The sequence below is a fragment of the Pediculus humanus genome, genomic scaffold (genome assembly GCF_000006295.1).
Source record: "Pediculus humanus corporis 1103172107635 genomic scaffold, whole genome shotgun sequence".
NCBI lineage: Eukaryota > Metazoa > Arthropoda > Insecta > Psocodea > Pediculidae > Pediculus > Pediculus humanus.
In genome coordinates this window covers 233211-247007 of record NW_002987248.1, presented here as the reverse complement: position 1 = coordinate 247007, position 13797 = coordinate 233211, and the positions used below count along the sequence as shown (strand labels likewise).

At 25.7% G+C, this 13797-nt stretch overlaps 1 protein-coding gene across 1 annotated transcript; it reads left to right on the top strand.

Moving 5' to 3' along the window:
* Window positions 1-12308: 12308 nt before the first annotated feature.
* Phum_PHUM261940 (protein phosphatase 1 regulatory subunit, putative) lies at window positions 12309-13726 on the top strand (the record flags this gene model as incomplete). The annotated part of the gene is made up of 2 exons (XM_002426552.1): window positions 12309-12743; window positions 12815-13726. 2 exons carry the CDS (start codon window positions 12309-12311, stop codon window positions 13724-13726), a joined length of 1347 nt encoding a protein of 448 aa, XP_002426597.1.
* Between the last annotated feature and the right edge of the window lie 71 nt (window positions 13727-13797).

Genomic DNA, 13797 nt, shown 5'->3' with positions numbered 1-13797 from the left:
TCAAAAAAAAAAAATCAATAAACGAAATGTAAAATTTTTGCGTTTGTTTATTTGTTTGCACGTGTACGTGTACGTGTCGTTCGATATTTAAATCTTTTCGTTTCATGGAAATTTTTTTTTGTTTTTTTTTTTTCAACAGGTTAATGATAATTACCTTAAAAAATAATAATAATAATAATAATAATAATAATAATAATAATAATAATAATAATAAATTAACGGCTCGTGCCATTAAAATGTGTAGAGAGAGAGAAAGAGAAAAAAAAAAAAAAAAAAATTTACCGACGTGACGCGTTCGCGCAGCATCTTTTTCTCTTTCTTATTTTATTAATTAGATCATAAGTTAAAATGATAATGATGATAATTTTTTTTTTTTTTTACCACGTAAATTAATTCTTTTGCTTCTTTTTCTTCTTCTACCACGTCTTTTTAACGTAAAACAATAATTGTTAATTATACTACCACTGTCTCGTTTTTTTTTTTTTTTTACGTATGAACAACAAAAAAATCACAGCGTCGCAAAAATGTCATCGCAAATAGTCGTCATCGTCGTCGTCGTCGTGTATTTTTAACGTCACGTCAAAAACAACGAGAGAGGATTAAAAACCCGATTATAAAATAATATAAAAAAAAAAAAAATGGTAGTTAATTTTTTTTTTTTTTTCAAAACGTTCATTCATAAAAAAATATAAACGTTTTCATTTTTTTTTTAATAATAATAATAATAATAATAATAACAGGTACGGAGGTGTAGTAGTAGTAGTAGTAGTAGTATCACACACGGTCATTAGTCATTATTGTTTTTTAAAACAACTTTTTTTTTTTTTTTTTTTATATATGTATATATAAAAATAACGTAAAAATTCATGGAGCAATAAAAAAAATGATGATGATAATAATAATGATAATAATGATAATGATAATAATAATAATAAACAACTATAAAAGTATAAATTAATTAAAATATAAATATATAAATTTATGTTATCGTTAATTAAAACAAACAAACGTCTTTATTTTTTTTTTTTTATATATAATTAAACGTTTGTCGTTGTTATCGGTGCGCGTGTACCTGTTTCGTTTAACACCGATAACAAACGCGACGACAACAAACAACACGAACGACAACCGGAAAACTAATTTAATTTTCCCATTTTCATCGTTTAATATGTTTATTTATATATATGTGTGTGCAAACTTTTCCTTTTTTTTTTTCTTCTCAATTATTTTAAATTTATGTTTGTGTTTGCGTTGGGGTGCGCGTGTGCGGGTGTCTCTTGTGCTTACACATACACAACGTAACAAACATAAAACGAGGTAAAAAAAAAAAAAAAAAAAAAAATTTTTCACGAATTTTCGTGCTTGAATATTTTATAAACTTTCCACTCGCGTTTTCTTTTCTTTTCGTTTTTTTTTTTTTTTTATGTTACAAAACCTGCTTTTTCGATCGTGTTTTTATTATTATCATTATTATTATTATTTTTAATATTGTTATTTAAATAATAATAATAATAATAAAACACGAAAGACTTAATTTTAATAACGCTACAAATTATTAACAATTCCTATTCATAACATAAAAAAAGAGAGAATTAATAGCAAATATTTTGTTTAACTTGTAGGTGTGTGCGTGTGCGTGTGCTTAAACCGTGAAAATAAAATGTTATACATAAAAAATAATAATAATTTTCACACGTTTTACGATTATTACGTAATAAAATTTTCCTTTTTTTTCCCTTTTTCCTTTTTTTAAATAAAAATTTCTTTAATAAAATTCGAAAATGATATTTTTTCGAATTCGAAAATCATTTATTTAAATAATTCACGTAGATGAAAATGAAAGGGAGAGCAGAGAATTCGGGAAAGTAGGGAAGAGTAGGGAAAATGAAATCCAACACGAATTTTTTTTATTTTTTTAATAAATAAATAAATAAATAATAAATTTTTTGCGAAAGTTAAACTTTTTCTTTCTTTTTACATAACATTTTCGAAATGATGTCACTCTCACACATTCGCTTACTCACTCACTCACTCTCGAAGGATTTAAATAAAAAAATAAAAATAAAAAACGACAACGTTTTTCTTTTTTTTTTTTTTTTTAAACATACCTAAACCTGAAAGTTCACTTATAAAATTTTTTTAAATAAAGAATCTACAAAATATGGTAAATATTTTATTAGTTTCATGCCTCGAGCAACTTCTCGAAATTGCATAAAAGCAGCTTTTTTATTTACATATCCCAGTGAGGAAAAAAAAAAAAAAGAAAATTCTATCATAAAAGCAAAAAAAATTTTACATTTATTATTATTATTATTTAAGTAAATTTAAACTTATTAAAAAAAAAATGGCTGCCTGTTATATTTTTTATTAAAAAAATTAAATTAATATTTTATAAACTATAAGTAAATAATAAATTTTTTATTAATAATAAAGATAAATAATTTCGCTGTAAAATTCGCTTTTCGATTTTCTGCCCTCCCCCTTCACCCCTCCCCCGATGAATTTTTTCGTGTAACTTCTTTCGTTTATTGATCACGTGGTCATGTTATCATTTAAATTCTTAAGTGATTACGCAAATTCATTCATTCCGACACGAACTCCCATAAATTTAAAAAAAAACGCGAAAAATTAAAAAATGTTTATTTAAATATTAAAAAAAAAAAAAATTTCCCAAATCAAAACACAATCGTTATCATTATCATCATTAGTATTATTATTACTATCAAGTAAAGTCACGTGGTCGCGTGTTAATAACAATAATAATAATTATTATAAATTATTAAATTTTTTTTTCTTTTTTTTTTCATTTTTTTTTTTTTTTTACATTTTTCTATCTTTATTTACAAAATCGAAAAAAAAACTTTTAAGTAATAATAATAATAATAATAATAATAATAATAATAATGATAATGATAATGATAATAACGTGACTTTATCGTTGATTGATTTCCAAATCGATCGACATTTTCTCCAAAAAAAAAAAATTAATAAAACATTCCAGAGATCGAATTATATATAATAAAAAAAAAAAAAATTAATTAAACCCGTATTAATCTCTACCTGTAAATAAACTCGTCGAAAGGTGTGGCGTTATTTAATAATAATAATAATAATAATTCGTGTGCCTCACTCTTTTTTTTTTTTTACATAACGAAAATTTCAGAAAAAGAGAGATAAAGAGAGAGAGAGAGAGAAAATGGAAGGGAAGAGGAGAGGGCAACGAGCAAAAAAAAAAACAATTTTTCAACGTTTGGGGGATACGATGCGAATTTTTTATTTTTTTATTTATTTTATTTTATTATTATTTTTTTTTTGTTTTTCTCCATGATAAATCACGTGTGGGACACATTCAGAGAAAAAAATTTATTTATTTATTTACCAGTTTTTCATTTCAAAACGAGAGTAAACGTAGAATGGAGAAGAAGTCAAGGTTCTCTTTATCGAGGTCATTTTCTTAACAGACAAAAAAAAAAAAGAAATAATAATAATAATAATAAAATTTATTATTATTATCATTATTATTATTATGCAACTAACTGAATTTTCATTTAAAAAACAAAAGAAAATTGAAATCCCGTCATTTCCTGTCATGGCAAAAAATTTTTTTTCTCCATTTAATCAAAATAAAAAACGAATATAAATGCAAAATTATGACGTAAAATATTTTCCAGTTGTCATTTTGCTGGACATTTCTCCACGACGACGACAACGACGACGATCGATTCAAATAAATTCCTCGTCGTTGTTTCGGATAATAATAATAATAATAAAAACTTTATAAACGATTCGTTTTTTTTGTTTTTTTTGTTTTTTTTTTCACGTATTGTAAATATTAACGCGAAATAAAAATTTTATATCCGATCGATGGGTCGATCCATCGATCGATCGATCGATCGCCATTTAATGAATAAATAAATAAAACAATAGAGAAAATAAAAAAAAAATTGTTTTTTTCCGTGTCAACGACGACGAATTCAAACAATAATAAAAAAATTTTCATTGTTTAATTTAATTTTATTTTCTTTCTCACGTTTATTATTTTTTTTTTTCACTCCTTACGTAATCCTATTTAAAACGCAACGTTAATAATAATAATAATAATAATAATAATAATAATCGTTTCGGAATAATATCAAGATTTAATTTACGAAATAATAATAATAATGAGAATGATAACCAAGACGCGGCATAAATAAAAAAAAAAAAAAAAACAACGTAAGCGTTTTTTTTTTCTTTTTTTTTTTCTCCAGCGATCGGAGAGAGTCACGGAACACAGGATTCCATATAATTGCCTCCATTAAACAAACCCGCTGCGAACGATTCGCAACGACGACGACACAACTTCTCCATCATGGAAATCACACTCCAAAAAAAAAAAAAAAAAAATCTACTACTACGTCCCTGAGAGTAAAAAAAATACATCATCATCATCATCATCATCATCATCATCATCATCATCATTATCATCATCGCGGTGATCGGTGGATATTAAATCCAATCCAGTTCCAGTACGTGCGTTTTTTGTTTCTTTCTACACGTATAAATCAAACGAATAAAAAAACAAATTTTGATTTCTGAAGAGAACAAAAAAAAAAAATATATCGAACACTCTGTAATATGTGACGTTTTTTTCTTCGACTCCTTATTATTATTATTATTTTCTCGTTTAAAAGAAAAACCCGTTCGACGTTCAACGAACGGTTCGAATAAAAAAGATGCGTGCGTGTATCTCTCATCTAAAAATAATTACGAATGTTTTTTGTGCGTGCAAAAAAATGTTTTTTTTTTTACGCGTAAAACGACTCGAAAAGGTGAAAGTCATTTAAACCGACTTTTTTTTCCAGGCATGTGCGTGTGTGTGCGTACACGCATGCGCACACGTAAATAACAAACGAATATTAGCGTTTAACGAATATTTTTGGAAGAAAAGAAAGAAATGATTGATGGATGAATGTTCATCCGCGGTTCGAAATATGGCGAAATTTTCGTTTTTTCCAGTTTAAGTATACATTTAAATCCGAATTACTTAGTTAAAGCAGAAGACATTTTTTTTTCTTCATTTAAACCGACCTTCGAGTGTTACCGACCCCTTCCGTCATTTTTTTTCTTCCTTTTTTTCTTATCGTCGAGGGGTTATTATTTACAACCGACAAAAATTTTTTTTTTTTGTAAACTTCAACCGCACCCTTTCCGTTTCATCTTCATGAATATTAAATCTCTTAAGGTAAAAAAAAAAAAAAAAAAAAAAAAAAAAAAACACGACAAACACAAACGATTTCATCATCATCATTATCATTATTATTATTATTACCACACTTTCTTGAAACCGTCAATTTTTTTTTTTTTTTTTTCCCCTTTAATTTCCGGAGAAACTTACGACGGAATAAACATGACGTTAAATTACACCATCACCGTCACAGTCACCATCACTACTACCACCACCACCACCGCCACTGCTGCCACGACAGAACCAATACAAATTTTTTATTTCATCAAATATAAAATTCGTTTTCCGTCGTAATTAAAAAAAAAACAAAAAACGAATCCTCGTCAAGTTATTAATTTTATCCATTTCGATTTCCGCCATTTTATATTTTCGACATATTTATCATTATTATTATTATTATTCGCTAAACAAAAAGCGAAAAGAACATAAAAAATAAATAATTAATAGATAGAATCCATAATTACATTTCGATTTTTCGTTCGCATGTCTTTTATTTGTTATTTTCCCATTGATGATCACACTTTTCGAATCATTATCATCATCATTATCATCATCATCACCGTACGGGAAATCATTTCTTAATTTAAAACGAGATGATAATTAATTACTTAATTAATTATTTTCTCTTTTCAAGTAATCAACGCGAATAAAAAAAAAACAAAACAATATACAATCATCGCAAAAAAAAATTATGGGAAATTTTTTTTTTTTAAATGGTTGAGATCCGTTAAAATTGTTTTAAAAAACGCAAGGTATAAATTTAAAAGACTAATTATTTAATCGTAATAATAATTATGATAATGATAATAATGATAACATTTTCCCGCGTTATTATTATAGCGACTTTTAAAACGATATCCAAAAAGGAATTTTTTTTTTTTCTTCTCCAAACTACCCCTCGAAGGCAGAATGAAAAATCGGTTGTACAACAACAACAACAACAACCTTGAATTATTATTATTGTTTTCGAAAACGTTCAAAATTCAGTTACACCCAGTTATTATTATTATTATTACTACAGCCCCCTTCGTATCGCACACAATTTTTTTTTTCTTATTTCAAATACTTCTTCGAAATACCTCAAAGAAAACAATAATAATAATAATAAAATAAAAGAGACAAAAAAAAAAAATTTTTTTCTTTTCTTTTCTTTTCGTATACGAAATTTCTTTTTTTCTATTTTTCTATTTTTTCAAACTCGAATGATGATGATAATAATAATAACAGGGTCTTTTCTTTTGTCTGCATTATACGAAAGAAGTTTAAAAAAAAAAAGAACAGGTTGATGGCTTTATTTTATTTTTATTTTTTTTTTTTTGAAAACTGGTCGGATTTGTTTCTTTGAACATTTAAAAAAATATATTTACAAATTTGCATTTTTTTTCTATATATATACTCGTCAACTCACTCGCACTCGAATAATAATAATAATAATAATAATAATAATACTGAAAAAATTTTGAAACGAGTGAAATTTGACATTGAGAATATAAATATATATATATATATATATTTTTTTTTTTTTCGTAAAAAAATTGTTTGTGAAATCGATGTCGTGCAAAAAAAGGAAAAAAAAAAATAATAATAATAAAATACTTTTTAAAGTATTGTTGTTGCTTTTTTTTTTAACTTTTTTATTAAACAAACAATCAGTATTATTTGCGAGTGTGTGAGTGTGCGTGTGTGTGTAAAACAATGACTTACGATTTCAAGTATTTTTAATTTAATTATGAAACCTACAAAAAAAATTTTTTTTTTTTTTTTAAAGGTCCTCTTTATCCTAAATTTTATGGAAGCGTTTCGACAATAAAATAAAAAAATAAATAAAAAAACAAACATAAAAATGAAATCAATAAAACTTACAACTATTCACCAGCAAAAAAAAAAATGGCGCTCGTACGAGTCGCCAAAAAAACAACAACAACAACAATAACAAAACTCATTAAATTTAAAAAAATTTCAACGTATAATATGATGTGGCACATAAAACAAAAACCCACACAAACACACATACAAACAAACACAAACACATTAAAAATTAATAAATTATTTTATATAGTCGAAGAAGAAAGTTTTGTTTTAAGTTACAACAACAAATTTCTCGTGCAATTAATTATCAATTAAATAATTTTATTATTATTATTACTGGAAATTCGAGAATTGCGGTTTTCGAGAAAACATTCGAAACTTTTACTGGGAAAAAAACTTCACTAAAAAAATCATCATTTTTTATTATTATTGTTATTGCTTTTCCCCCCAAACCGACAAATTAAATTATTATTATTATTACTCTAATTAAATCGTTTTTATTTCTCTAAACGTTTAATTAAAAAAAACCGTTTTAATATTATTTCACGCTACCTGTACGTAATAATAAATACCTAGGTGCAAAAACCAAAAAAAAAAAAAACAAACGTTAAACGCAAATTAAATATCATTTTTTTTTTTTTTAAATATACAATTAAACAAACGATTTTTTATTATTATTCAAGTTAATTGATCATAAAGTAAAATAATTTTAATTTAAATTTTAAAAAAAAGGCGCGAAAAAGGAAAAACTCATTTACGTTCGCATCCTATTCGAAAACAAAAATTATATGAAAGGGAAAAGAAAATTTTATTAATAAATCATAGAGTAAATAAATGGAGTGGTGAAATTAAATAATCGCGAGTTAAATCGAAATAAAAACAAAAACAAAAATGGCGGCCGAACGTGACAAGTCACAAAAAAAAAAAAAAAATTCTTAATGTAAAAAAATCAAAAATTTAATAATAACGGACGCGTGAAAATCACTTTTTTTTTTAAAAAAATTTGAAAGTCGATTTTGTTTTTTTTTTTCTTTTGAATAATAATAATAATAATAATTTTTAAAATTTCGAAACCGTTTGAAAATAAATAACAAACAAACAAACAAACAAACACGTCACACATAACAGTTTCGATTAACGAAAAAAAAAACAAATATGGCCGTTAATTTTCCTTCTTTTTTTTTTTTTAGGGCTTATTTTTCGTTCATTTTTTTTATTTAAAATTTTAAAATTTGACATTTATTAACACCGGAAATTAATAATAATAATAATAATAATAATAATAATAATAATAAAACTCTCGAAAATCCATTATAGCAATAATAATAATAACGCCACGATTATATTTCATAACGGCGTCAAATAAAAAAATAAAAAGTAAAAATATTAATTATGTGACGTAATATTAATTAATTTTCGGTTACTTTTTTGCATAATTTAATCCCGTGGAATCAAATTCGAGTTAACCTAAATAAAAAAGGATGAGGGGGTGGTGGTGAAGGGGGTGGGAACGTTAAAATAAATCAAACGTCGTCGTTACTATGCGAAAATGAATTCGCAATTTTTTAACTCCAACAGGGACGACAAAATTATTTTACAGTTTCATTTTTCCAATTAAATCATAATAATAATAATAATAATACCGCTTAAACACTTTCAGGTGTTTCGATTTTAATTACCAACAGGAGCAACAGCATCAGCATCAGCAACAAAAATATCCTCTTATTAAAATAGTCGAAAAACAATCTCACACTCACACTTCCGCTTACAAAACATTTTCCGATTCACATCGACGACATTTTGACCAAAAAAAAAAAAAAGGATCCCATCACTCAACGACCCAAATGATAATAATAATAATAACATGATTTTAATTAGGGTAATACCTAAGGGAACCTAAAAATAAATAATAAAACTCGATTGATTCATTTACTAATACCTAATTCACTTTCCACGTTTTTCGACAATCGAAAAAAATTTTCCCACGTACGTGTTATTTAATAAAAAATCGATTTTCAATATATTAGTTATTATTATTATTTTTATTTTTTTTTTCATTTCCACGGTAAAGAAAATCGATTATTATTCGATAAGTTAAATCCTTTACACCGATTCGTTTCCTTTTTTTTTTTTTTTCGTTGAAAAATAATCCATATCCGATCGCGTGTAATTCGATCGCAAATCCGACATAAAAACAAACGGCCGCGTGATTCGAAATTCCAACAACAACAACAACCAAAACCCTTCACCTTAAATTAATAATTTCATCGATATGTTTTTTATGTTAATTAACTATTTCCGATTCGGAAATGCCATGCATTTTCCTAAAATCTCATTCTCGAAGATGGCAACGGTCACGCATACGCACGCACTCACGCACTCACAAATGGAATAAAGTGGTGAAAGTCAACCGACCGGTAGGGCAAACAATCATTAAGAAACCACCCATTACAAATTTATATATTCACTCTTAAGAAGAAAACATAATAATAATGATAATGATAATGATAATTCATCAACGGTCGAAACGTTTAACGTATCAACTCACTCTCGGGAACGTGAAAAAATTTTTTCATTCACATCTACTCAAAGTGCGACAAACGTTTGACGACACCAAATTAACTAATTAATTAATTAATTAATTAACGACAAAACCAACAAACACAGACACACGCGAGCGCGCACTTACAAACGTCGTTTGTCCTAAAGTCGTTTTCTAAACGCGTGAACAAAACAATCCACACCGTGTGACCGAACGGTTTTAACAACTTGAAGAAAATTTTTTTTTTTTTTTTTTTTTTTTTGTTGGCTTCATGTAAAAATTAATTAACTTAGCAGAAGAAAAATGCAAAAGAAAAAAAAAAAAAAAACAAGAAATTTAAGGTTTTAAAAATTAATTGCAATTGAAAATTTAAAAAAAAACGACTCTTTGTAAAAAATAATGAAAACAATTTCGAATTGTTTTCTCTCTCTCTCTCTCTCTTTCTCTAATGTATGCAAACATTAATGGCCTTGATAATAAATTGTCCTACTTAATAATATCCCTAATTGAAAAAAAAAAAATTAAGGCCCAAAAAAAATGATTACATTTTCCTATTATTATTATTATTATTATTATTATTATTATTATTATTATTACATTATATCCGATATAGAAGAACGACAACAACCAAAGTTTCTTCTTCGATATGATTTCGTCTGCTCGAATCAGAAGAACAACAACAACAACAACAACAATCATCGAACGTTAAAATTAAAAAATTAATAATAATAATGATGGATATTATTATCATCATGTTCACACGATGATGATAATAATAATGATGGGATAAAAATTAATTAAAAATATCGATTGATGAATCGATTCGAGAAAATTGTATTCGACAAAATTTCCTTCCGGTTGATGACATTGTTTGTCGTTTTTGTTGTTGTTTCCGGAAATGGAAAACTTTTAAAATGTCGTCGTCTTATGTTTTTTAAATAAATGACCATAAAAAAAACCAGATGAAACCCAGATGTTTTTGAAAATCTTTGAAAAGGTTCTAAAAAACTAAATTTATGTGACAACAACAACAACAACATCTTCGGATTGTTTTTTTTTTTTTGCCTGTTTTTGTCAAAACTTTCAAAAATGTCCAAACGAATTGTATAATACCTTAATTAAACCGAAAAGGAATGGAGGAAGATTGTTCTTTACCAACAGTACCACAAACTTCTTTTACAACATCTCAAACATTATTCTATCGTCCGCCATTTTTTTTTTTGTAAAGTGAAAAATTACATTGGAAAAAGTATTGCTGTTGTTATATAATTTTACATGTTAATAATCAAACTAAAAAGTACAACAACAACAATCGAATGTTGTTTTTCACGTTTGTTTTAAACAATTTATAAAATAATTATACTAGTTAATAATAATAATAATAAATAAAACTTACGGAAATGAATTGAAATTTTTTTTTTTATTTATTCAGGGTCTGTACGTGAAAGTCATCCTCCTGTACGGTTCATCCACATTTAACAAAAAAAAATTAATAAAAAAAAAACAAACACTCTCGCGACCTTGAAATAATAATAATAATATTCACGTAACACTTTAAAAAACATATTTAAAACAAAAACAAAAATAATAATTTTTAATAAAATAAACTGATTTTTTTTTGTTTAAACGAAGAAAAATTTCGTCATGAAAGAATAATCATTATCCAAAAGGTTGGTGGCATCATACCATTAGAAGCCACGGCCTAACGGCTTCAAGGTTCAAAAGAAGAATAGAAGCTGTTTTAAATGTACCACAAAAGCCAATCATCAACAACAACAACAACAACAAAAATAACACGACGTTGGCGTACCTATAACGTATCGTGAGTACCTGAGCCTCCCAGCGCGGTATTCGTACTGCCAATTGACGAAGTTGAAGTTTTTTACACCTGCAATACCGAGCGCTGAGATCAATATTATAAGAAGATGATGTTTCCTATGATTTCAATGCGCGTTTTTTCTATAATAATAATAATTATGCGGTTAAGACCGGTTGGGTTGACCAGTAAAATCAGGGACGGATTGGACGCATTTTTAAATATTTATATATATGTATTTCATAATACCTGTTGTTGTTTGGAACGAAGCAGAAAAAAAAATTTTTTTGACTTAACTAGTCAAAATAATGTCTGTACGTTTTTTTTTATTTTTAAATCCAATTCAAATTTTATTAATTGAAATATTAATAATTAAATTTTTAAATAATTATTTATTAAAAATAAACGTTAAATAAAATAAAGTATTGTATTATTTATTTAAAAAAAATAAGTTTTTTTTTCGAACCGAAGAAAAACATTTTGATAAAATGTTACTACCAACCTTAGAAATGTAATTTTTTTAATAATTTTTTTTTTTTTTTTTGAAAGTAAATTTAATATCTGTTATAGTGAATCATAGTGAATCATTTGATAATTTTTTTTATTTTTTTTTGATATAAAACTTAATCACCTTGAATAAAAAATAAAAGTTTAAATGTTATTACTTGACATGTTTTAAATGAATTTAAAAAAAAAAATTTTATTTATTTTTATTGAATAATTAGGTTGGCTCTTCATCATCAGCTGATAAAAACGAACGTTGAAAATTGATAAGAACATTACCATTGTTTTTTTTTTTTTGAAAAAAGAAATTTTTTTTTTTTGTTTGTTTTCTAGTCGTTTGTATGTTATAATGAATATCGTTTGTTTAATTTTTCGTTTGTGACGAATTTATGTAAACGATAATTATTTCAATGGCGTGTTTTTATAAAAATTGTGATAAATTAAAAATAACAATACCTAGAGTTGAAGAAAAAAATAAATTTACTGTGTATGAAATACAAATCGAGGTTGACGATGTGAAATGGTCTGTTTTTCATCGTTTTCGTGATTTCGCCCAATTGCATGATGTTTTAGTTGCGAGTCATAGTGTTGCTAAAGATTTGTTACCTCCTAAAAAAGTTATCGGAAACAAAGAGCCAACATTTATTGAAAAAAGAAGGAATGGATTGGAAAATTACTTAATAACAGTTGTTAGATTTTTGCAAAAGACAATGCCCAGAGAATTAGCTCATTTTTTAGATTTTCAGTATTATGACATACAATTTCTTCTATATTCTTTAGCTGAAAAATTTTACATGGAAGATGAAGAATCGGTTTTAAAGTCTCACATATTTACTCCATTAGAGGTATGATAAATTAAAATGAATTATTTATAAAGGAATAATTTTTGTTACAAAATATTACATAATTGTTTCAGTTACATGCTATTAGCGAGAGGCTAAAGCAACCTTGTGTAAATTTTGGACAAATCGATTTAAAACAAGATTTTAGTCATGTGTTGGATTATTGTACACGATTAAAAGAACTCAAAATTCATGGCAGTGTTAATGCAGTCAAAAACAGCAACATAATTCCGAATAAACTTTCATATGAGTTCAGTTCGTTCAAATCGCTTGAAAAATTATATTTAAGAAATGTTAATTGTGATATGATTGTCGATTTTGGAACATTAAGATCAACATTAAAAACTATAGAAATTCATAATTCCAATATTGTTAATTTATCTGAAATTTTACTCTGTGATCAAGTGCACAGAGATGAAATAGATGTTAACGGGCCAAATGTATTTAAAAATATTATCAACGCTGATTTCAGCGATAATAATTTAACATCCATCGATAAATCCATACAATTATTACCTAATGTAGAGTCATTAAATTTTGAGGGTAATAAAATAAAAGATTTGCAATTTTTAAATTCTTTAATTAAATTAAAATATCTTAATTTATCAGCGAATCATTTTAAAAGCACACAAAGTTTAGAAATAAAATTATGTAAGATAGTTTTTTTAGACATGTCGCAGAATCAGTTGACAACTCTCAGGGAATTTGCAAAATTATACTCGTTGGAAACATTAAATGTTAGTTCGAATAAAATATCGGATGTTTCAGAAATTAAACACATATCAAATCTTCCTTGTTTGGAAAATTTGATTCTAACTGGAAATTCAATTTCTTTTATCGTCGATTATAGGTTAAAAGTATTGGAATTATTCGGTAATAGAGTTTCTGAAATTTGTTTAGACAATGAAAAACCAAATCAAAAAGAATTGGATAAGGTAGCCATATTGCAAGCTATTAGGTTAGCTAAAGAAGGACAAAGAAAATAATAATAATTATTATTATTTTTTCTTTTCGAATAATTATTATTATTCAAAACTTGAGCTTTATTACTTAGCTA